Source organism: Sebastes umbrosus, chromosome 10, assembly GCF_015220745.1.
Source record: "Sebastes umbrosus isolate fSebUmb1 chromosome 10, fSebUmb1.pri, whole genome shotgun sequence".
NCBI lineage: Eukaryota > Metazoa > Chordata > Actinopteri > Perciformes > Sebastidae > Sebastes > Sebastes umbrosus.
Window position 1 is genome coordinate 33094320 of NC_051278.1, and position 25474 is coordinate 33119793.

The window sequence follows — 25474 nt, forward strand, 5'->3', positions numbered from 1 at the left end:
ATGGAAAACAAATTCCTTTGGAAGTTTTTATTGGACTTTATTAGTTGTAATCCACAGAAGACAATCCACAAATGTGTACCATTATTTCCAAATATTTCACTATCCACAAACATGTATTTTTGTATTTGTGTTGTGTAAAATCACATTCAAAAAAATAAAGGGTAATTTGCAAATACGCATAACTTAATACGTATTTTAAGGTTTACATGTAAAGTGATATATACGCATTTGTGCATCTATTTCTACACGTGGAATGATATTTGCGCATTTGCAGATCGCATCCTGTGCATTTATGGGCCACATGACATTTTCTCCTGTTTGTTTACGGAATTTTGTCCTATTCATACCGCAGCAGATCTGTAGATAATAGTTGTAATCCACAGAAGACAATTCCCAAATATATACCATGATGGTACACATTTGTGGTGCATTACAACTAATAAAGTCCAATAAAAACTTCCATAAATTCGTTCTTTATGATAAACACAAGCTGTGTCTGAAATCTGAAATTAGTTGATTAATTAGCAAGAATTTACATAATCAATGAATTGTTTGTCATTTATTAAGCATAAAAAGCTTAACAAATGTGAATATTTGCTGGGTTGCTGGTGTCTTGTTTGATAGTAAACTAAATGTCTTTGGAATGCATTTCCTTCCTCAAAAAAACATTTGCAAAGCTGATTTTTCTTAACCTGACCCTTCAGTTGCATTTTGCTTTATATCAACTGTGAGGTTCAAGTGTACATTTAGCCTATATATGATAAGAGTACAGACACGGTGGCTGTAAACCAACAAGAAAGATGACCGTCCACTTCCTGGATCATCTTCCAGTGTGTCTCTGCAACAACTCAGTGGCTCCAATTGTGCTCCAAATTGCTTTGAGGCAATCCATGGCAAGTGTAAATGAGAGCGGGTAGTAGTTATTAAAGCGGGAGCCCAAACATCTCGCCGCTGCTACAGACCTTAACGACTGACATGAATAACTTTGATGGCTGTTTTCCCCAACAGGTTTCCAAACAGGGGAGGGTAAGATCATTAATGACAAGTCAAAGTTGTTCTCGGCAATCTTAAAGAGGCGTACGTCACCTCAAAACTGACGGAACCAGAGTCGTCGTATCATTTCAGTTTCTAATGACCGATAACCCAAAACAACAGCAAATGAGGCCACTTCATGTTGCTGCAAAAAGCTGAAAAAGCTAATGGAGCTGTTAGTGCATGCTCCGGTCATACTGCACATGCTTTACAAACACAGAGAAGGTTTTATGTTTCTTTTTATTTGAAGCCTTTATTGAATATTATTTGTCATGTTTATTCATCGCTTACCACTGATCAAGTGTCTTCTCTCTTACTTGTGCTTCATTTTTGTTTTTCTTCTTTTTCATCCGTTCTGTTTGCATGGCCTCCCCTCCCCCACCCTCTTCTGCCTGTATTCATGCATGGGACGTGATGAGAAGAATTGGAACCACCGAGCTGTCACTCAAGTAGGCTTCAGTTTGATTAGAATATGATTATGAACCGTTTTGTGTTTTATTTTACTTGTAGACACACATGCACACTTGACGAACACGTTCTATAGGCTAAACTCCATCAGGCTTGAAAGCTGCAGTGGGTAGAAATGGAGCAAATATCATTTAAAAAAGTTATTTTTCATAAAACGGTCACTATATCCTGACAGTAGAGCGTGAGACAGGTAATCTGAAAAAAATCAGGTGCCTCTGTGTCCTCCGGTGTCCTCCGGTGTCCTCCGGTGCTCCTAACGGCATCTGCAAGATTTCACAGACCGGAGGAAAGGAAAGTTTGCAAGTGATTTAGAGCTGCCTCCGTTGAATGAACAGCCAATAGGAACACTCTCTCTCTCTCTCTCTCTCTGAAATGACCTGTGATTGGTCAAAGTCTCCCGTCACAGGCTAGATGTTCTAAAGTCTGAAAACAGGGCCATGAGGAGGAGCAGAAGTCTAGTTATCTCTCAGAACATTGAATTACAATATGCTGAAAGGTTATTATGGATTTTTGCCCAATGATCCCAAAAATATACTGCCTACTGCAGCTTTAACAGCAATAGTCAACATTTCCTGTGACATTTATTCTTGCGCCAACATTTCAGCTGTGGTGCTCGATGAGAGTACGACAGCAGAAGCATCAACGCATGAAATAAATGTCACAGATGCAAGTTAAGATTTGTGCTGCTTGTGTTTTTTCCCTGCTAAAGCTTTTCATTGCCAGGAGATAACATCTATCAGATTATGTTCTACAGTACAATTTGAAAATGAGCAACAGCCGCATTAAAGCTGCATGAGAGCTGATTCGGTCCTCACGTCAGCAGTAACAAACATTTCATCTGTGATAAATTGACTGCAGCAATGTGTTAAAATTTCAAAATAAAAGTCATCCTGGGATTGAAAATCTGCTTTAAAAGCAGGAGTTTTGAACATAGTGTGCTGCACATTATAAGAACCACCTTTCTTTTAGCCAGTTTTGACGACCTCTTTTCTTGAGTTTCTTATTTGGCTAACTTCAGGTGTCAGAAGCTGAAATGTATGACTTTTCATTATGATGTTTTAATATTTGACATTGTAGAATATGTTATCATACGAAACATAAAATAGTTGCCAGCAAGTTCTTGCACAACGGAAAGTTTAAAAATCCTATACACTTTTGATCACTTTCTTATTAACTGCTATTTTAAGCTTTATTTGAACCGAAAATAGAAAAATGTTGCTCATAATATTTAATACACTACCAGCTACTCAATGTTTTATGATGGTTAAAAGTAATTTTTTAAAAACATGGATATCTCCTTTCCAAAATGAAGTATTTGAAAAACTCCAACACCTACTTCCATAGTACTTTGATAAACAATATCACCTCAAGGTCCATTTAGTAGCTGGAGAAGCTTTCGATCCTATCACAAGATCTTTTTCAGCAGATAGAGTTTGCTTAGTTGTCGTGGAATTACAATTACATATTCAACTTCATCTTCATCTTTCAAGCCAACATGCACCAAAAGTCATGAAAAGCCCCAAAAAAATCTTAATAGTAAATCAACCTTATTACTAAACTAAATAATATCTAGTAGGATAATGAAGGAGGCATTCAACTAAAGAGAGGGGGGAAGTGTTTGAGGGAGTTTACTGCCTTCTTCTGCATAATGAATTCAGTTGTTTCCAAAAATAATGGTACTTTTTAAATAATAGCTTAACAGGTAATTAAACTACTTTTACACAATGATGACTATTCCTTAAAGGAATACTTTGACATTTTGGTAAATATGCTTATTTGCTTTCTTGCCCAAGTGCGATGAAAAAGCTGCTTTTTCAAAGCCACAGTGATAGTGATGCACGGGTCGACCCACAACTCACGGGTCGGGCGGGTTCGGGTGAGCTCACTAAAAAATATCGAGGGTTGCTTAACCCCTTTTCCCCCCGCGCTGCTGGCGTGCTATCTAAAATCACACACTGGGGTGGCATCATGCCACCGGTGTTTTGTTTAGTGTGAAAAAGCAAAGCCAGCATAACGGCGGATCCTCTTTATGGCAGTATTGTGGAATCCCCCCCCCACACCTATCACATGCTGCTCCCCATAAAACTACACATTGCTTTTACATTTGTACATATGAAAATGAAACAATGAAAATACATTGTGTTAATTAGTAGGATTTGGAGGTGTTGGTGGGTGTATTTTCAAACTTCGGTGAGAGCCAGGCAAGCTGTTTCCTGCCTCCAGTCTTTAGGCCTGTGCTAGGCTAAGCTACCGCTAACTGTCCCCTAACTCCAACGCTGAGATGACTATGGTGTTAATCTTATCTAACCTTAAGATCTTGTCTAACCTTTTAATGAACTCTCTTTTATTTCCGACTCAGCAGGAAGACGAATAATGTCGCCAGTTTGATTCCAGCCCAGTTAGCCTAAATTAGCATAAAGACTTTTAGCAGGATGAATCAGCTAGCATGTAGCTCCCTGTAAAATCACAAATTGTCATATTTTCATTTCTCTTTGTGTTTTGATTAAACAAAGAAGATCCATTTGAATTAGTGAGCCTTAGAGGGGTTAGTGGGAGTATTTTTGGTCTATGAACAGAGTAAGTTTTCTTCCTGCTTCCAGTCCTTATGCTAACCTGAGCTGCTAGTTCTAGCTCTAACACACGGGTAGTAAAGGAAAGAGTCAAATAAGCGGGAGCGTCTCGTGGCAATGCTCCCAGTTTGATTACGGCCCTTTTAGCCTAGCTTAGCATAAAGATTGTTAGCAGTGGGTAGCACGTCACTCCCTTAAAAACCACAAACAGACGTTTTTTTTTCATTTCTATGTCAAAAAACAAAAATGAACTCCATTGTGTTAACTGCTGACCTATGCTGGAGGGTGGGTTTTTTTATTCACCTGCTGGCTTATGCCTCAGATTTCGAGTACAGAAAACTCATCTAACTCTTGGCAAGAAAGCCAATGCGCACATTTCCCCAAAATGTGTAACTATTCCTTTAATGAAATCTCTTTTTATATCTATTGAGTGATGCGCTTTTCTCCCAACTTGTGTTTGCAGAGTTTGCAGCACAACTCAAAAACATGATTGCGCTGCTAATTGAATTGTGTTGGAGCTCAGGTCTGTAAAGTGATTTGAGGGAAGCTGAGGTGTCTGGCAGGCAGCTAGATCAGATCAAGTGACAGCGAGCGCTGCAGTTGTACTCGCATTGCAGACCACAGCACATTAGCAAATCAATAACCCTCCCAACACACACACACACACACACACACACACACACAGAATAGACCTACCAGCAGCAAACTGATGGGACTGCAATTGTCTGTTTGAGTGGGTGTTTCAATATATAGAGTTAAGCTGAGTAGACATTTAGCTGCTGGTTATGTAACTGCTAGATATTGTGAAATTTCATCACATTGCACAGAATTTTTTTTTTTTAAATCAGCTCAGCATATGTTAACTGTGAATCTTGTGTTTTCCCTTGTCTTGTTTGTATATTCTGTCTGTTCATATCACATTTGCTGTAGGTTCATACACTTTCATAATGAGACTTTAAAATGCTTTAAAGTGTTCTGATATAAGGTGTTTTTTGTTAAATATCTGATGTGGAAGGCAGACCCTGAGCAAACACAGAAGTTCATCACCTCATCATTCCTTTATGTTCACAGTGGGTTTCTACTTTTATATGATACTTTTTCAAGTGAAAGCAGATTGAGGCAGATACTTGCAATTTAACAGTTGTCACATTCTCCTCAGGTTTGCTAAATCTGAAGTTTTAAAATTTAAACCCATTACAAAATAAGAGAAAAAAACAAATACTGCACATCATATTTTCTGTACTATGTATTAGATCTCGCTGAGTATTTCTTCACACAAGGAGCTATCAAAGTTAATTTTATCCAGCGTGCGCTTTATTAATCCCAGTGGGAAACTGCAGCGTTACAGCAGCCAAGTCACTCACGAGTCATGAAACAAAAGCAACATAAGGACACACAAAGATATAGATAGGAAAATAGAATAATAAAAACATAAATAACTCATTTTTTAAATAGCAAATGTACTAAAGCAAAAAACTAGGACTATACTCTGATTATACAACAACACTTTATTTCAACCCCCCCTCCCCTATTTAGCACTTACGGTTGATAACACACTATAATGTAGTTGTAAGCAGATATAAGTGTTTATAATGTATTTGTCAACAACTATAACTCCTCCTGTTGGCACCATATGTGGTGTATAACAAGATAAATAACAATATAATAAAACACAGCTGTAGTTATAGAACATGTCTTCATAGGTTGATTTATAATTGCAGACAAACACTGTACATCAATAAACACTTAATTTAATTACATAAATGTCTTCATAGCTGCATACAACTACACTATAGTGTGTTATAAACAGTTTATAATTGTTAATATAGTGCTCGGTGCAGGTGAAAAACACTGGACAGATGTGTTGCGCGAACAGTATTTCCTTTTAAATGTCCACCACATCAACATAAACCCCAAAAACATGCAGAAGGAAGGAAAACAACAAGGACAGTAAAGAGTGTTTGCTGCATCATCAGATTCACCTCAAATAAATCATTATTTACTGTTTTAATCTCCAAGGCTTTCTCCAAGAAGCTAGCTAACTCAGAGGTTAGTTTTGGATCTGTAAATAATTACACAAACAATTTAGAATAAAATAAAATAAAAACAAACGAACCGTCTGATCATTCCTCCAGTACCACCAGCAGGTCCAATCTTTCCCTCATCCTGTGAAATATCTCAACAGTTACCATGGAGTGGCACCACATGTTGTACATTCATTGACATTCATGGTTCCCAGAGGATGAATCCTGCTGACTGGTGATGCTCTGAGTTTTCTTCTAGTGTCATGATGAGTCGGGCTGTCGTAATAACCGCAATATTTCAATACCGCACTATTGACAAGCCAACCGCAGGGGATGGAAAGCAACCGCCACAACTGATATAATAAAACACAGCTGTAATTATAGAACATGTCTTCATAGGTTCATTAACATTAACTTTAATTCACAAACAGACATAACAGAGATAATAACAATAAAAAATATATATGAATTATACTCCTTGTCTTGTATAAATATTGTTTCTGATGTATGCATATGTCTTTCTGTCTCTCTCCCCTTTCACTCCTGTTTTAGGGTATCAGCAGTCTGTTCAGCTCACTTAAAGTGGTCCGGCTTCTCCGTCTGGGTCGGGTTGCCCGTAAACTGGATCACTACATTGAGTACGGGGCGGCTGTACTGGTCCTGCTGGTGTGTGTTTTTGGACTGGCTGCTCACTGGCTGGCCTGCATTTGGTATGTTCATGACATTTTTTTTTTTTTATTAAAGTGGCAATGGGCAAGTTTTCTGCTTTAACTTATCATAATGAAATAAAGGTTGATTGCCCAACGTAATGTCTATAGAATAATGATACGATCATTATTATATTATTAGATTGCTTCCCTATAAGCCTCGCTTCCACTACTCTGCCATTCTGTCTGCCACCAGTTACAGTCTCTCAGGAAAAGGCTCCATTTACGGCACAAAGGAAGTGCTTTAACCATTGCCCAACCAAAAGAGGAAGAGGATAGAGCTATGCCCAGTTAGTAGCTATGCCCAGTTACCAAAGAGTATCTATGTAAGTTCTTTGCAATTACTATCCCCAGTCAACTTGGTCTCACTCCCAACTCGTCAAATACCGCAGCTTGATCAGTGCCCCTCAGCGTCTGATACCGACGCCCTTTAGTGTCTGTATGCAATGCACTGGGCTTTCGACTTTCTCACCCACCGCGTCATTATTAGACGCTCAAAGCAACTGACGTAGTATAAAGTACGCAATTATGGCTGGGTATCGGTACTCGTTACCTTTAAGGTATTGACCACAACAACCCAGTACCAAGTAGTATTGAAACGTCTCCAGTCAAACGATTTATTACGATGCGTGATTGGCCCACTACTGCAGCAGCTACAACCCATACGGCCCAAATTGCCTGCCTGCACACAACGAGATGTCTGAGCCGGTGGCTAGCAGCTAACGGTGCTTACAGCGATAACGACGGCAACACATGCTGACAGAGCTAACACTGAACCTGGGAGAGAATCGGATGTCAGCCGTTACAACACGATCCCGCAGCCCGTGGGTCAGGGGTAGGTGTTATCAGTGGTAACCGCTGTATGAGCGCTGTGCAATGCAGCGGCGATTAGCTAGCCAGTGGGACACACACACAGCTTCCATTCACATGATGGGTATCGATTAAAGTACTCTGTTGGTATCGGTATCGCTTCAAGTGTACTGGTATTACTGACTCATTTTTTAAACGATACCCAGCCCTATACGCTATAGTCTGCTTTTGTGATGGATGGGTCAAACATACACAGGACTTTCACCCAGGAGACGACTGTTTGGGTCCCGTGTGAAACTAAAAGTCAACTTCGACTTATTTCGTCACATCAGTCGTTAGTCATGCGGCTTGTTGGTCATTTGTTGGTCAGGTGGGTCGCTATGCGCGGTAGTCATGTGAGTTATTATTCAGTCAAGTTAACGTCAACTACGGCCTTTTCGTAACCCTAACTAAGGCCCTGTTCACACCTGGTATTAACATGCGTCCTCAGTGATCTGATCACAAGTGGACAGCTTTAAGTACAGGTGTGAACACACTCAAGATGCATTGAAGACGCATTGAGATCGGATCTTTCAGACCACATTCAGAGGTGGTCTGGGCCACATATGACAACATTCTTTTAGCAGTGTGTAGTGAATGTGTCCTGGTCCACATTAAGGACCTCCTACTCATCTAATGTCCAGCTGGGATCCGCGGGATCACCACGCCCCTCAGGTGAATAAACAGGCAGACATGGGCGCTTGTCAGCATGGAATCGGCCTCTGTGCTCTACTGGATGTAGACTAGGCACGCGAAGTGCATTATTATCATACTGTCGGAGATGTGTCGGTGTTTTTGTTCCGTTGCTTTGCACGGAGCTGACACCCGACCGCCCGGCCGCCTGTTCTCTGTCCTCCCCGGCTCTCTGGAGCTCTGTACCCCTACAGGCTGTTGTCTGGCAAAAGCAGCGGTCCCCAGGGACCGCCGGTACAATATCTTTTATTTTGATACAAAGTAGCAGAATTAGTGAATATGTAGGATATTACTACTGACATTCCTGTAATATTACGTCACAACGGCTGCTGTATTAGTCGTGTGTTTACTACGTGTTTATTTGCATATGGGGTGGGAAAGTGAGATCGGATCACAAGTGGCCACTCAAGATGCATGTGGAGACTCATTTTAATGCCAGGTGTGAACAGACGTACTTAAAGCTGTCCACTTGTGATTGGATCACTGAGGACGCATCTTAATACCAGGTGTGAACAGGGCCTAAATGGTTTTGTTGCCTAAATCTAACTTCCTTTGAAGACAGAAGTTTATTTTGAAAAGACACTATGCATGTAATGTACGTATATGGACACACCGACCATGACATGCATCAAACATGCTAGAGGAGTACCTAGAATGTCAAAGTTTAAAGCTTAGGGCCACTGACCAAGCCTTGGTATTTGACAAGTTGGGAGTGATGTAGCGTGTAGCATTATTGCATAGAGCAGATTAATACTCAATCGTTAAAGGTCCCATATTGTTAAAATTGAGATTTCATGTCTTTTATATTATAAAGCAGGTTTAAGTGCTGTATAAATACTGTGAAAGTATTGAAATGCTCAATATACGGACAGATACACACAGCCCGTATTCAGAAATTGTGCGTTTGGAACAAGCCGTTAGGATTTCTGTCCATTTGTGATGTCACAAATATACAATATGTAGATCATTGCGCGGTATTAAACATAAACATTCTAAATGTATCCCAGTTTATTTCCTGTTGCAGTGTATGTAAATAACATCAGCTGACAGGAAGTAAACATGGACCCAAGAAGTTGTCTGGCAATGCAATTCTGTGGCAATTCCGTTGAAATGCACTAAAACGGAGCGTTTCAGACAGAGGGTGAATACAGGTATATTCAGGCAGACAGTATGAGGAAAATAAAGATTTTTTTTAACATTACTGCATATAAACATGTTCTGGTAGAAATATAAAATACAAGTATGAACCTGAAATATGGGACCTTTAATTAATATCAAAATATGTATCTATAATGAATAACCCCAAATTATTAATCATAAACCCATGAATTGTTGTACCATTCAGCAGCACGGAGAGTTTAAGAAGCACCTGGGAAGATTCAGAAGCAGTTTCATCTTATAAATTCAGTCATCATTCGCTACAGTGAGAATGTGTTGCCTCCGGTAGCGGAAATGGCGGACGGTGGAACAACCAAAGTAACTGTGGAAAACCAAATACAGTGTGTCCTGTGCAGTTTAGCCAACTCTTTTCCAATGAAAGAAGCTAGCACTAGCTCCAAAAGTCGCTAAAGGACGGCAGATGACATCATACGCTCATTTGCATATTGGTAACGTCATCACACATTAATTTGCATAAAGCTTAGTGGTTGTGTCAGTTGCAGCGAGGGAGAGTGTGCCTGTGCACGGCGGAGGAGGAGAGGTAGAGGCCCCGGGCTGTGATTACTTTGAGCAGCATTAGGAATGAATTACAATATAATATATATTATAACTGGTAAGGGTGGGGCTCATTTTAATTACTTTTTATAATGCTGGGTATACATATATATATTACAATATAATAATAATAATAATATATAATATTAATTCATGCAGTTATCAAATAGGGAATAAAAAGAGACAAACATGACATTTTAGGTTGAATTTACTGTACTTATATAAATTACATAACACATTCTGATAGACTGCTGAGATTCATTAACAGCAGAGCCAATTAATATAATGAAGCCATTGATTAAGCTAATTAATGCATTCATTAGCAGTTGTTTTTTTGTCAACATGCTTGTTTTCACTCATCAAAACTGTACATTTTCAGCACCTTAAAGCCACAAAGAGTGGTTCTAAGAGAATTAGCTTCTCCTCATTAATATGTAAATTTATGGCCTCCAAAGTCTAATCAGATCATCTACTCTACGGGGGGGCAAGTGTGGCGGAAGCATTGAGTTTCCATCATGTGTTGATTTATTATGTTTATGGGAATGTCTAAACACACAGATGCAGATGCCATCATGACAACTTAACGTCCTGCATACATAAAAACAGAGTAAGTGTGTGACGGTTGATGATGAACACCAATTCTTCCTTTGCAGATGGACTTTTATGTTTATATTATGACATACTTCCAACTATGCAAAATACCCACTTCCACACATATTCACACATTTTCATGTCATGACAAACACTTGACCCATCTCTCATGAATCAGGATTACAAGTCATCTTCAAGTAATATATTCATAACCTCAACATGATGTCCGTCTACAGGATTTCAAACAATGTAAATAAGCGAGAATCATGTATGTTTATTCTCGTGGTTCACAAACTGGGATCCCACAAGAGGCTGTAACCAACATCATAAACATTGTTTATTGACCCAGACAGCATAATCAAACTTGAATAAATGAGGCTGGTGCTGCTCCAAAACTAATAAAAATAGCTCCTGTATCGTTTCCCTCAAGGTGGTTTCTGCTGTTGCCATGGTCACCGAGCAGCGGCGTCGAAAAGTTCAAAAATGATCACCAGGGTAGTAAATAAGAAAATCTAAATCCTGTTACACAAAATTCTGTTTTATTTTTTGTGAAAATTCTGCTAGTTTTACCTCCACAGGCCTCTAAAATTGATCTGAATACAACAGAAAAGTTGCTCTGCTGAGAGACATGCATCATATGAGAGGGGTCACAGGTGAAAAACACTGGACATATGTGTTGCGCAAACAGTATTTCCTTTTAAATGTCCACCACATCAACATAAACCTAAAGAAACATGCAGGAGGAAGGAAAACAACAAGGAAAGGAAACAGTGTTTGCTGCATCATCATATTCACCTCAAATAAATCATTATTTACTGAATTATTTTTTAATCTCCAAGGCTTTCTCCAAGAAGCTAGCTAACTCAGAGGTTTCATATGTAAACAGCCAACTCATTCGGGTTTACTTGATAATGAAATTAATTTTTGATCTGTAAATAATTTCACAAACAATTTAGAATAAAAGAAAAGAAAACAAACAAACCGCCTGATCATTCCTCCAGTACCACCAGCAGGCCAAATCTATCACTTATCCTGTGAAATGTGTCAGCAGTTACCATGGAGTGGCACCGCATTTTGTACAGACATTCATGGTTCCCAGAGGATGAATCCTACTGACTGGTGATGCTCTGAGTTTTCTTCTAGTATCATGATGAGTTGGGCTGTCGTAATAACCGCAATATTTCAATACCGCACTATTGACAAGCCAACCGCAGGGGATGGAAAGCAACCGCCACAACCGCTATGTTCATGTTTTTTCTTTTTAACATCTTTTTTCAATGGGAGCGCTGTGTATTTACACTCTGCTACAAACACCAGCAGTGTGAATAAGCACTGAGCGTAGATTCAAGTCTGTTGTTATTTTCTGGTCGCCAAGAGTTGAAAAAAATTCAACTTTGGGTAAAACGCAGCACTCATCACTCTCACTTTTTAACCAGCCCTCTAATCACAATGGAGGAGAAGCGGGACAAATACCACAAAGACCAACCGTCACATAGCAACCAGATCTAACCAATGCATCTCATCTTTCTCACTTTAAAAGCAACAATATACCTAACAATACAGCTTATTTATATAGCACTAAAATCAAGATAAATTAAGTAATTTGCACCAAAAAGAAGTCAATAATACCGCGTATCGTGCTGCTGAGATAATCATTATCACCGCAGGGAAAGTTCCTTCACCACGAGAGCCTTAATGATGAGGTTTACATTTGTGGTTTTGATTAAAATGTCTGAAAAGCTATTGGATGGATTGCCACTTCACGTTCCCTCAGATTGCTCTGACTTTTAATCTAGGGCCATCATCAGGTCAAAATTCTGTTCAATACTTTGGTTTATGTCTAAATACCTGAAAAAAGAAATACTGACAATAACGTCATCCTCAGCTGTACTTAGCAAAAGTTAGCACGCTAACACGCTAAACTACGATGGTGAACATGGTAAAAGCTATCGTCTAAACAGAAGCATGTTGACATTGTTAGCATTTAGCTCAAAGCAAAACTGTGAAATGCAATGTCTAATACATAACTGATTATTTGTTTCCTGACCATTTCTGTCGACCCACGCTCCAGGTTCAGCATCGGTGATTACGAGGTTATCGATGAAGAAACCAACATTGTGCGCATGGACAGCTGGCTCTACATCCTAGCTGAGACGGTGGGCACACCATATCGCTTCAACGCCAGCGGTTCAGGGAAGTGGGAGGGCGGGCCGAACAAAGACTCTGTCTACATCACTTCGTTGTACTTTACCATGACCAGCCTGACCAGCATCGGCTTCGGCAACATCGCCCCGACCACAGACGGAGAGAAAATCTTTGCAGTAGCCATGATGATGATTGGATGTGAGTGGAGGCGTTTTATTTTTCATCTAATGTAGCAGATACATGATACATGAGAAGTTAAATATGCTCTTTAAAGCCACAATCCACAGAGGCAGGTGAATAAATGAATTATGAATAGAGCCATCAAAATTCAGAAAATATTACTTTACAGATGATTAGCTGAGCAATATTTCTCAGCTGTAACCCAGTTTATGCTGCACAGGTTGAATGTAGTTCAGTGCCAGAACTATGGATACTTTCACTGCCTACTACCTACTCAGGTTGGTGTCATACACTGTTCGTAGCTATACCTACGAAAAGTGATCCACTGTAATTTGTGTATATCCCACGAAATGAATTTGTGTGCAATTCACGTAACCAGGAAATATAAAGGGCGCTGTATTGAGGATGTTGGGGTGGATGGGTGGGTCAAAAAATCCAGGACTTTTCACCCATGAGACCGGCGTTCATGTCCCGTGTGAATCCAAAAGTCAATGTTGATGTATTTGTAACTGACGTACAGTACAGAAGTAACGCCATTTCCTGACTTATTTAAGCCAAACCACGATCTTTTCCTAAACCTAAATAAGTAGTTCTGTTGCCTAATCCTAACAAAGTCAATCTTTTCCTAAACCTGAATAAGTAGTTCTGTTGCCTAATCCTAACCAAGTTGTTCTTTTCCTAAACCTGAATAAGTAGTTCTGTTGCCTAATCCTGACCAATTTGATCTTTTCCTAAACCTGACTAAGTAATTCTGTTGCCTAATCCTGACCAAGTTGATCTTTTCCTAAACCTGACTAAGTAGTTTTGTTGCCTAAACCTAAGAAAGTTGTTTCCTGTGAAGACTGTATGCATGTAACGAGCGGCAATTAACACGTGTTGCTAGACATTCGTAGGAAAACAAACAAAAAAGGAGGAATAACGTTTTCGTAAGATAACATACGAACTGTTGTATGAGAATACGTTGACCTACTGTACAGTATATTCCTTTAACAAAAAGTTCCATATAATAGCCACTTTTCAGGCTCAAAGCACAGGCAGTTTCTGGGCACAGCTTTAGTTTACAATGTATTCCCAGTTTCACCTGTAAAAAAAAAAGCATTATCTTGCTTTTTTTTTTTTTTTTAGAGTTATTTTTTTTGGGGGCATTTTTTAAGCGTTTTTATTGATAGGACAGTGGATAGAGTCTTGGAAAGGGGAAGAGAGAGACGCTATACAAAAATAAATTGAATTGAAATGAATTGAATTGAATTGAACACCAAGTTCTGGTCACATGACCGGAGCACAGCCAATAGGAACGCTCTCTCTCTGAAATGACCTTTGATTGGTGGGCTAGATGTTCTAAAGTCTGAAAACAGAGCCATGAGGAGGAGCAGAAGTCTAGTTTTCTCCCAGAACACTTGAATTACAATATGCTGAAAGGTTATTATGACATTTTTGCCCAATGACGCCAAAAATATACTGACTACTGCCACTTTAAGTAAAAGTAATACCACAGTGTAAAAATACTCTGCTAGAAGTAAATGCCCTACCTTCAAAATGTTACTGAAGTACAAAAGTATTAGCATCAAATATATACTTAAAGTACCAAAAGTAAAAGTATCCTACTCATTATGCAGAATGCTCCATTTCACAATAATATATATTATGGTATATTATTGTATTATAATTATTGATGCATTAATGTGTTCATCACTTCAATGTTGCAGCTGATAAAGGTGCTCATTTGAACTAATTTATATGCTTAATAATGATATACTACTTAAAGGGACTATTTGTAACTTTCAGAAATGTCTTGTTAACAGCGACACCTGTGGCCGTTAAGTCAACTAAAGTCAGCGTCGGGCTCGCGCTTGCTCACTCTACATAGACATGAACGAGCATTGTTCAAATCAGTGAGGCGACACACGTCAGCTAAAAGCACAATATCACTCTATATTTCAGCTGCTTGGCAGTAATGTTAGCTGACCAGACGAAGGTCTCTCCATGAATCACTGCTGATCCTAGTTTTGGCTTTTCATGCCTCAGCTGAAGCAGGAAGAGAAACGGTATCGCCTCCCGACTGCGCCCGGAGGGAGACACCGGAGTTTTAGTCGGAGCTGAAGCAGCGGGGCTCCGCAGCGAGAAACGTTATCGCCTCCTGACCGCAGCCAGAGGGAGCAGGGAGACAACGGCACCCAGTCGGAGACGACAACGTTTCTCGCTGCGGAGCCCCGTCACTTCACAAGACACGAGAAACCTCTGTTGGTCTGGAGGAGTTGCAGCAGTTATTTCTGCACAAAAGTCCACTGTAGATTCACTAGATATTCTCAGAGCTAAACTAACTCTTCTGCAGTGTGGAGTGAGCGCGCGTTCACGTCTAGAGGTTGAAGGAACTGGCCTTCTACCTCCAAGAGGTCAAGGCCCAGTTACGTGTTGGTTAATCTTGTGTGACAAAGAGAATTTCCAAACAGATGAGTTAAAGCATAATGATTCAATTTATTCCGAACAATCAATGTTGCATAAGTAAAATAAAAGAGTTTACAGATATCTGGATCCAATCAACGTGTCCCTGACAACATACAGTGCATGGGTCAGTTCGTGAAGTCTGAACCCCGAGCTATCCCTGATCCAGCCTATTCATGGTTTACACAATATTAATATTTATGAGATTATGACACGTGATATTTTTGCTGCATATCTTCTTCTTTGTTATCTCCTTCTGACTCCTTCCTCTTCTTGACCTTGCAAAAAGAACAGCACCTGCCTCCTCCCTTTCCTCGCAATCACTCCATTCACAACAAATCCAACAGCCAGGTTATTGCAGGTCATTGTAAGCACTTTTGTACATAATAAATCCAACAGACCCTCTTTTGAACTTAACTAAGTTCACCTACAGATAATGTTACATACAGATATATTAATTATAAGCGTAGATAATGTTACATACAGATGTATTAATTATAAGCATAGATAATGTTACGTACAGATGTATTAATTATAAGCATCATCATACAACCTCTTCAGGATCAACATCTTCACTATCCCCCACCATTTCCAGGAGACCCTGTCTCTCAGCTTGTAACATGGCCATCTGATAAGAAGGAGGTGCATCCGGATGCTTTCGTTGCACAGCAGAAATAATCACACGCTCAGTGAGGTGGCGAATACATGGAATACAGCAACAACCGCATAATACTAAGCATGCACACACAGCAAGGATTGAGGAGAATAGAGATACCACCATGGACTTCCATTTCCCAAATGTACGGTCTAACCAGTCGTTAATGGGGCTGTTGATACCTGAGTCATCGTGCATGGATTCAGACAGCGTCCGGAGCCCCTCTAGCGCCTTAGTTACAGTCCCGTCCGGCGCTGTATTGTTAGGGATGAAAATACAACATGAGTCTTGGAACATTGAGCATACACTGCCTTTCTCTGCCAGCAGCATATCTAATGCCATTCTATTTTGGATCACCATCAGTGACGTAGGAGCCATTTGTTCAGCTAGTCCGGCAATTGCATCACGGGTTAGATTAGTCAAACGGAGAACATTATAGTGGATGTAGTTAATGCGGTCAACATTTTTGTTAGGAGTGATAGGGATCAGAGCACTTATTACAGGTATGTTTTCAAAACCTGCAGCTATTTGGTCAGCTAGTTTATATTCATTAGGGACTCCTCTAGGTACTCCAATGGCATTTTTGATCTGTGGTGTGCAGTTGTATTTACGGTTTCAGTGCGATTTTGATGTGCCTCGGTGTCGTTTGGTGCTAGTTAATCGTTACATTCTTCCCTGTCCTTCTGGCTTCTCCCTTTTTTGGTCGAGGATTGTCCAGAAAAAAGAGGACAAGAGAGATAAACACAGATACTACAACAAACGCTATTAGCAGTTTGCCGTACTGCATGATGCTTCTAGTTTGTTTTCCTGCGCGCAACTGAAAAACTTTTATCTGGGTGGTCCTATTTTATACTGGTTTGGGAAAGGAAGTGAAATTTCTCTCTGGTGGAGTTCTCCCCACCCCTGGTTTCTCTTTTATCTATTTTAGCATTTATTCTAAGCAACAAGTTTTAATACAATGTGATATATAAGGTTTTCAAAAACCACCTAGATGAGTCCACCTAAACAACCATGTTAGCCTGATTTAACTGTAAATACAGGCAAGACCTTGTAACCTTCTTTCCCTTATGTGTATCTCATCACAGTCACAGTTTATACAGTATATGAAAAATAAAAAATTATACGTGACCCTCTTTTCACGTAGCCTGGCTCTTTGTGGGGCTGCCTCCTCTGCTTCAGGTCCTGTCCTGCCTGCTGGAGCACTGTGTTAGGTGGCCACCAGTTGAGTCCTTTTCCTGCAAGCTGCACAGCTGTTGCAGTTCTGGCCAGAACCTTGTGTGGGCCTGTCCAACGTGGCTCCGACCATTTCCTCTTTAACACCTTCAACCAAAGGTGTTCTGGGGGTCTGGGGTCAGGTCCTGGAACGTCCTCTGTGACAGGGGTGACAGGTTTGTCACCTGTATAGGAGAGAGCTGACACAAGAGCATTAACCTTCAAATAGTATGGGTCTGTAACCGAGGTCAGGAAGGGGAGAGGGGTTTGGGACGGCCCTGGGAAAGGTCGGCCACACTTAAGCTCAAATGGTGGTGAGTCCTGTGATTGTGGATGATACACAGTGCCAAATTTGTGTTGTAGTCCCAGAGCCTTTTCGACAGATTGCAGGTCGTTATTTTTGAAATGTGAACCATTATCTGACCTGATCAATTTAGGAAACCCATGTTTCGGAATGTACTCATTCACCAGACATTTAATGACTGATTTTGCGTCCTCTTTCCCGTAGGGTAGGCCTCCACCCAACGTGAAAATGCGTCCACAATTACTAGGAGGAATCTTTTCCCCCCAGCCCTTACTCCCCATATCTGTGAAATCAATAAAGATTTCCTGTCCCGGGGCAGTGGGAGAAGGATGTTTTCCTGCCCTAGGAGTGATGGTAGGGTCTGCTGTTACATGTACTACATACGTCACACTTAGTCAAGAAGTCAGTTATAGTAGCATGTTTCCGGGGAATCCACCAGTGGCGGAGATCTCGTAACATCTGTTTGTGGCTTTTATGGTCAAGTCCATGAGTCTGAGTCAATATTGAGGACATCCAACAGGGGGCATAACTATTTGATCTCCGTTATACCATATACCATCAACTGTTCTATAGCTCCCTTATCTTCCCAGATGGTTTCGTTCTGCTGCTGTGTGGCAGATTTCTGAGCTTGTATATGGAGAAATCAGTTATCTCAGAACCGAGATCTGCTGTGGTCATGACCCATCATAGTAGGTAAATACCCTGCCGCCTTTTAGCGGCTGCATCCGCTGCTATCGTTTCCTATACTCTCTAAAATCAGTGCCCTGACTGTGTCCTTTCACTTGATCACAGCTACCCTCTGTGGTAACTGGATTGCTTCCAACAACTCTTTCAATCAACTCCTCATGAGCCATAGGTTTATTCTGACTAGTCCTTAAAACCCACTTGCACCCAGCCAGACATATCTCTGTGAATTGCATTGCAACACATACGCAGAGTCTGTGAAAATATTCACTGCCTTCCCTTCCGCTAACCGCAGAGCACAAACTACAGCCGTAAGTTCTGCTGCCTGAGCAGATTGTTTCCCATCAAGAGGACCGTGATCGAGAGTACATGGTTCCTCTTTTGCTGTATTCATAGACACCACAGCATAACCTGCTTTTAACCCTTCGGTGGGATGACGGAAACAGCAACCATCTGTAAATAAGCTAAGGTCAGTTTCCGTTAAAGGGGAGTTTTCTAAGTCCAGCCTTAGTTTTACAAAGGGCAGCGATTTTTCTGCACAGAAGTGCTTCTCGCCATCAGTCATATTGTCAGCCATATTACAGCCCTCATGTACAAAGGAGATGTGTGGTTTCGAGAGTACTTGTAAGATCTTGGTCTGTCTGAGGGGGGTGAGAGTGAAACAGGAGGATGTGACATATGTTACAGTGCTGTGAGAGGTCAGAATCTGTAGAGGATGGTGCATGACTATATGACCTACTTTGTCTACAATTTTTGCCAGAGCAGCTGCATATCTGACACAGGGGCTGGCTCTCTGTTCTTGTGTGTCTAGGCAAAAATGCTACAATAGTACAATACGTTCCTAGTCTCCTCTGTGTTTCTGATATAAGACACCATGGGCTGTACTAAGCTGCTCTGAGACATCCAGATGGAATGGTTGAGAGATAATCTGGGAGAGCGAGTGCTGCGGCCTCTGCATTTCTGCTTGAGGGTGATAACTAAAACCTCCTCGAGCCATCTGTAGACCATTCTGAGCTCTAGCGGTGAGATTTCTCATTCCGCCATGTTACCATTTGTCTGAGTAACTGAGTGTCGCCTGCATAGTTAGGGATGTATTGTCTTGATACCCAGTCAGCCCATAGAATGATAACATCTCTTTTACTGTCTGTGGTTTCGGATGGTGGAGTATTGAGTCACGATGAGCTGGAGATATGCGGTGCCTTTGCTGACAACCATTCTACCTAGGAACGAAACTTGTGTGCGGCAACACTGAAGTTTTTCCTTTGAGCTTTGTAACCGTAGTTATGTAACCTCAATAACAATGCATGAGTTAGTGACAGGCATACCTCAGCCAAGGGTAACTAACAAGTCATCTACATATTGTACAATACAACACCCCTCAGGGAGTTCAAGGCCGGCTAAAGTGAGTTCTCAAGGTTTCGTTAAAAATAGAGGGGGAGAGTATAAAACCCCTGTGGTAACACATTATATGTCAGCCTTTTGGCCTTCATATGTAAATGAGAAAATGTCCTGTAAATGATCTGCTAAGGGCAGGCAAAAGAAGGCGTTAGCCAAGTCTATACATGTGGAAAGATGTATGGGCTGGGGTGAGCATCGAGAGAGCAGAGTGGGGGTTCGGGTACTGGTGTAACAGGAGTCAAAACCAGCTCATTGATGGCTCTTAAATCATGACCATTCTGTATGAGCCGGAGGGTTTGATTACTGGCAAAATGGGAGTGTTCCACTGAGAGTAAGATTTTCTTAATACTCCCGCCTTTATCAGTCCTTCAATCGTATGGGAGATACCCTGGGCTGCTTCCACTTTATGCTTATACTGAGGTCTCCAGATAGGGCAGTAAGTATTCATCTCGAAAGTTACCGGTTCCATGCTGCACCTGCCAACATCAAATGGGTCCCGTAGACCACAGTGAGGAGGGAGAGCTGCCAACATGGAAGTGGCTCCTTCACCATCTAACATCTCCCTACCGTGGTGGCGTGTTAGTAACTCATGTTTGCAAATACCATGACACTGCATTGTAAAAGGAGAGTCTATATATGTTAGAGGATGGTGACGATTGAAACCCCCAAAAGGAAGTGGGAACCCAGTCTGTCAGAGCGACTGCTGCTTTAACCATGGGGCCTAAGTCTTTTAGCCTGATGTTTTGGAGCTATGGCTAGGGACACATGGGGAACAGCTTCTTCTGACATTCGATACCATTGTTCTTGTGCTGGGGTTAGTTTTACTACGGCTGCTACTCCTGCTGGTGCTATATAAACATCTCTTACTCCTATCCCCAGGTTGTATCTAACAGGTTCTGTTGGAACTCAATCTTGATACCGTAAGATCATTATTTCTGTCATAATTCGAGAGTGCAGTGGGGAGGATCGGGAACAGGGGAAGGTAGAGGTGTAGAGCCCTAATCCATGGTTGCCACATGTTGTAAAAGTCAATCAGAGGGTTTTCTGTCGGCTAGCAGGGCCCAATATATGTCTGCACAGGTGGTGGGGCATCAGGTGAGGTATCAGGACTCAACATGCACATGCGATCAGCACTGGAGGGGGGAGGAGCACACCATTTCTTCTCCTCCGGGGAAACTCACTATCACAGCTTCTGGTGAACAATGTACAGAAGCCCCCAGTGCTGCCAAAACATCTCTTCCCAGGAGATCACGTGGACAATCAGGTGCATACAAAAAGGGGTGCTCCATCACCTGTCTACCAAGCCGGACAGGAAAGGGAACAGTAAAAGGGCAGTCTTTGTTCAGTGCCGGAAAATCCCAAAACGGAAACATAGTGAGAGGAAAGGGAACACATAGGTTCAGCTAAGGTGGAGTAACGTGCTCCCGTATCCAACCATGAACCATCTTCGTTTTCCGTTCACTGTCAACTGGAGGACAGGGCTCTGCCAGCCCCTGCCCCTCCATCTCCGTCGGGCACCCCTATGGGAACATTCCTGGTGTATATGGACCAGGGGAGGTCCCTGCGCAGAGTACCCGCTGTATGCCTGCATTGGAGCTAGCTGTTGGTTTGGTGGAGTCTGTATTGCTGGCTGATATGACTGCTGTGGAGGGCCCTCTCATCTGCTGTTGTTGTTTCTGAGGACAGTCACGTGGCCCAGTGATCCGGGCTTCCGCAGATGAAACAACTGCCTCCTCTTGGTTGGGCATACCCCCTCCCCCTGCCTCCTCCTCCTCTCCCTCTGCCTCTATTCCGGCTTTCATGATAAGGGGGCTGCTGATATGGGGCAGCTTGGTAAGGAACATGATACTGGGGTTGATACATAGCCTGTGGCGGGCCCTGCAGTGGATAAGGGTTCTGTGGCGGGGCTGGAGCTGGTGTTAAAAATTGAGCCATCTGGGTATCTTTCTCTTAACTCCTTCCGGAGCATGTTTTAACAGAGCTAGTCTGAACAGAGACTGCTGTGATTCTTATCTGGGTTCACCCCCGGATAGTTGGAAACATGCCAACGCACTGACTCATCTGTTTGTCAACCTTTGTCTTCGTACTTTCCATAAACTTTATGTGACCTAGTTTTGGGGGGTGTATATGGTCTCGCCTCTTCGTCCCCACCCTCCCGTCTCCCTATGTATCCCTCTTTTGGAGTGCGTTCTCATGGTTCCCTCTATAGTGATAGGAATGTTTTCGTCTTCATCATCATCACCCTCCTCTACTGCTCTACTAGCCTCGTCATCAGCGTCCTCATCTACCTCTCCACTAGTGTGGACATCATGATACTCTGCACGGGATCTCTCTGTGTCTCTCTCAGTTCTCTGCATCCAATCACTTATGTCTGGACTCTCTGTGTGGGGTTTAGGGGTAGATTGAGCTCTCCCTCTTACGCCTCCATTACGCAAGTCTGGTAGTAACATGGCTTGTCCTATCCTGTATTGTTTAGCCTGATCTCTCAGTTCTTCCCTTAGCCTGTCTATTTCTCTGGCTACATCAGACATACTACCCGCCTCTGAGGCTGAACCTGCTCCTTGTTCTTTTTCTATTTCCTCTTCTAGTTCCAAAGTACCACCTAACACGTGAAACAATGGTGCCATAACTTCGTTTGTATAATCACTGTCCTGTGGGTTGGTACCGGACTAGGGGTAGGAGGAGGATAAGGAGGGGGGTTGGGATGTGGGCCAGGTGGGTACTGCTGATGGAGGGACATGTAATGTGGCGGCTGGCTAGTATGTGGGTTTGGTGGTGGGGGTGCGCTAGGACTGGGTGAGGGTTTCACTAGTGGTTTTGCTTCAGCGGTTTTTGCGTGGGTGGCTTTCGTCTGGCTGCCTAAGGCTGATAGTGCAGCCATCTGTATCACATTATATTTTACCAATTTACTTGCCACCTCGTCTTCTTTCTTTCCTCACTTTCCTCTTACAAACATATGTCCCTTTTCTTTGTCTTGTCCTGCTTGCAGCAGCTTTCTATGAACCACCTGTATTAATGCTCTCATCACTGGCATGAATTTGGCTTCACTTCCCGTGGCTGGAAAATGCCCTTCCTTCACTGTCATGTTATACCACTCATCTAGGTCTTGAGTCTCTTTATTTCTAGTCTTGGATCAAATGTACAGATTACATTGGTCCTGACTTTAGCCCATTGCTGTCCAAATGATAAACGGGGAGGCCCACAGCCACCCCGTTCCTCACAGTCTTTGTCAAATTCTCCGTCCATTCTGTCAGTACTATTTCACACAGGTTTATTCAGTTTATGACAGTAACTAGATTCAGAGTAAATGGGTCGCTATGCCCCTCGCTGTGATCCTACCAACATAAGCTTCTACTGGACACTTTGATGTTCCAGCGATGTTGGCCCAGTATCAACAGTAAGTTTTAATTTTCCTCTGAATACTAGTTATTAATGTACACTCATACAGGCGCTCCAAGCGCTATTTTACTAAACTCTAAACGTCCTAGACGTTACTAAACTAGCGCTCCAAGCGCACTACTCATACAGGCGCTCCAAGCGCTATTTTACTAAACTCTAACGTCCTAGACGTTACTAAAAGGGCAACTTCCTCCTTTTAGTTTTCAACACTAAACTCTAACGTCCCAGACGTTACTAAAAGGGCAACTTTCCTCCTTTTAGTTTTCAACACTAAACTCTAACGTCCCAGACGTTACTAAAAGGCAACTTTCCTCCTTTAGTTTTCAACACTAAACTCTAACGTCCCAGACGTTACTAAAAGGGCACTTTTCCTCCTTTTAGTTTTCAACAGAAAGTCTTTACTTTTGCAACATTTATCACTACAAAGGAGATTCAGCACAACAAGAGAGATAATTTAGAGTAAGCCAATATGCAGAGTTCGATACAACAGGTTCTGCTTACCTTAAGATTTCAGGGCCCTTTCTCTCTCTCGCCGGTTCTGTCCGTCCTTTGGACACGCTTCTCAATGCCGAAGATCACGTTGGGGTCACCAATTGAAGGAACTGGCCTTCTACCTCCAAGAGGTCAAGGCCCAGTTACGTGTTGGTTAATCTTGTGTGACAAAGAGAATTTCCAAAACAGATGAGTTAAAGCATAATGATTCAATTTATTCCGAACAATCAATGTTGCATAAGTAAAATAAAAGAGTTTACAGATATCTGGATCCAATCAACGTGTCCCTGACAACATACAGTGCATGGGTCAGTTCGTGAAGTCTGAACCCCGAGCTATCCCTGATCCAGCCTATTCATGGTTTACACAATATTAATATTCATGAGATTATGACACGTGATATTTTTGCTGCATATCTTCTTCTTTGTTATCTCCTTCTGACTCCTTCCTCTTCTTGACCTTGCAAAAAGAACAGCACCTGCCTCCTCCCTTTCCTCGCAATCACTCCATTCACAACAAATCCAACAGTCAGGTTATTGCAGGTCATTGTAAGCACTTTTGTACATAATAAATCCAACAAGGTGGAGCGAGACAGCGAGAACGCATGCGGTGTGTTAGTGAAGGCAAGTAGGCAGCGGAGTGGGGACTTCAGCCACACATGAGCGCGCATATGCGAGCGTGCATGTGTCCCGACCCGGTACATTTATACGCTTGAAAGTTACAAACAGTCCCTTTAATAATACACAGTTTATTAGTTGATTTTTGTTTAGTATTAAGTATCTGAATCTGCACATAGTATCTAATATTGTCAAATAAATAAATAACTGAAGTAAAAAGTACAACATTTCCCTCTGTGATGTAGTGGAGTAGAAGTGGCTATAAAGTTAAGTAAAATAGAAATACTCAAGTAAAGTACAAGTACCTCAAAATTGTACTTAAGTACAGAACTTGAGTAGCCTACAGTCCTCCACTGCTACAGCACAAAATCATGTACAAGAGCACAAGATAGAGTCTCTTAATTTTGATTTCAAAGTGCACCAGATTGATGCATTTAACTTTAAAATGGACAACTTTTCAAAACTGTGAAAACCTGGACAAAGACTGGGTAAACTGCTGGAAGGAAAGTGTTTCAAGTGAATAAATAAATTACTTTGCAAGTAATTCTTGGGTTCCAATTTTCTTCATCTCCTTAGTACTTTCTTGCCAGTATGGACGTGAGTAGGTCTTAAATTGCATTCATAATGGTCTAAAATGGACGTGAAATGGGTCTTAAATTGCAAATTCATTCTTAATTTGACTTGTTGAAACCTACCCTGTTAACGTATCCATATCCGCCAACGTTCTTTTTTAAATTGACACATCAGCGGTTGCTAGGAGCAACTAACTTAACTTACTATCCAGAAATATGGTGATTTAATTGCAAAGTCATGTTAAAACACTGAACTAATGAGCATGCAAAAAGACAGTAACTTTGTTTAATCCCCCTCAATAAGTCTTTATTGAATGAAATGGTGTACAATCCTGCCAGGGGGGGGAATAAATGGCACAGTACAGAGAAAAATCAGAAGAAGCTCATGGCCACTATTGTGACTGAGTAGTAGAGCTGTCCCCGACCAAAGAAATTCTTATTTGACTAACACTCACACGATTTTGTCGACTAATTGATCAGTTGATTTAATCAACAGATCTGTAAACTGAGTTTCTCCTCAAGAATCACACAAAAGTACCACTTTAAATCTTATGTTCACCTGAGATGTGCTCATAAGTTTCTTAGGAATAAGTCATTCAGCATGAAGAAAGCATAAAACAATGATGAACTAAAGAAATCTGAGTCGACAAAGACCAAAACGACCGATTAGTCGACTAATTGACTCAGAGTAGGCAAGCCCTACTGAGTAGCGCTAGCATGTTCCAGG

At 41.5% G+C, this 25474-nt stretch overlaps 1 protein-coding gene and 1 long non-coding RNA gene across 2 annotated transcripts in view; both read left to right on the top strand.

The window, feature by feature from the left end:
- Positions 1-25474, top strand: part of kcnh1a (potassium voltage-gated channel, subfamily H (eag-related), member 1a) — a 77584-nt gene that overhangs the window by 34062 nt on the left and 18048 nt on the right. Inside the window, 2 exon segments of the mRNA XM_037782521.1 lie at positions 6647-6804; positions 12719-12990. Of these exon segments, the coding sequence (XP_037638449.1) occupies positions 6647-6804; positions 12719-12990 (430 nt within the window).
- On the top strand, positions 15285-24271 carry LOC119495745. Its single transcript, XR_005208554.1, has 2 exons — positions 15285-15334; positions 24140-24271. It is a non-coding gene; the product is annotated as an uncharacterized LOC119495745 (long non-coding RNA).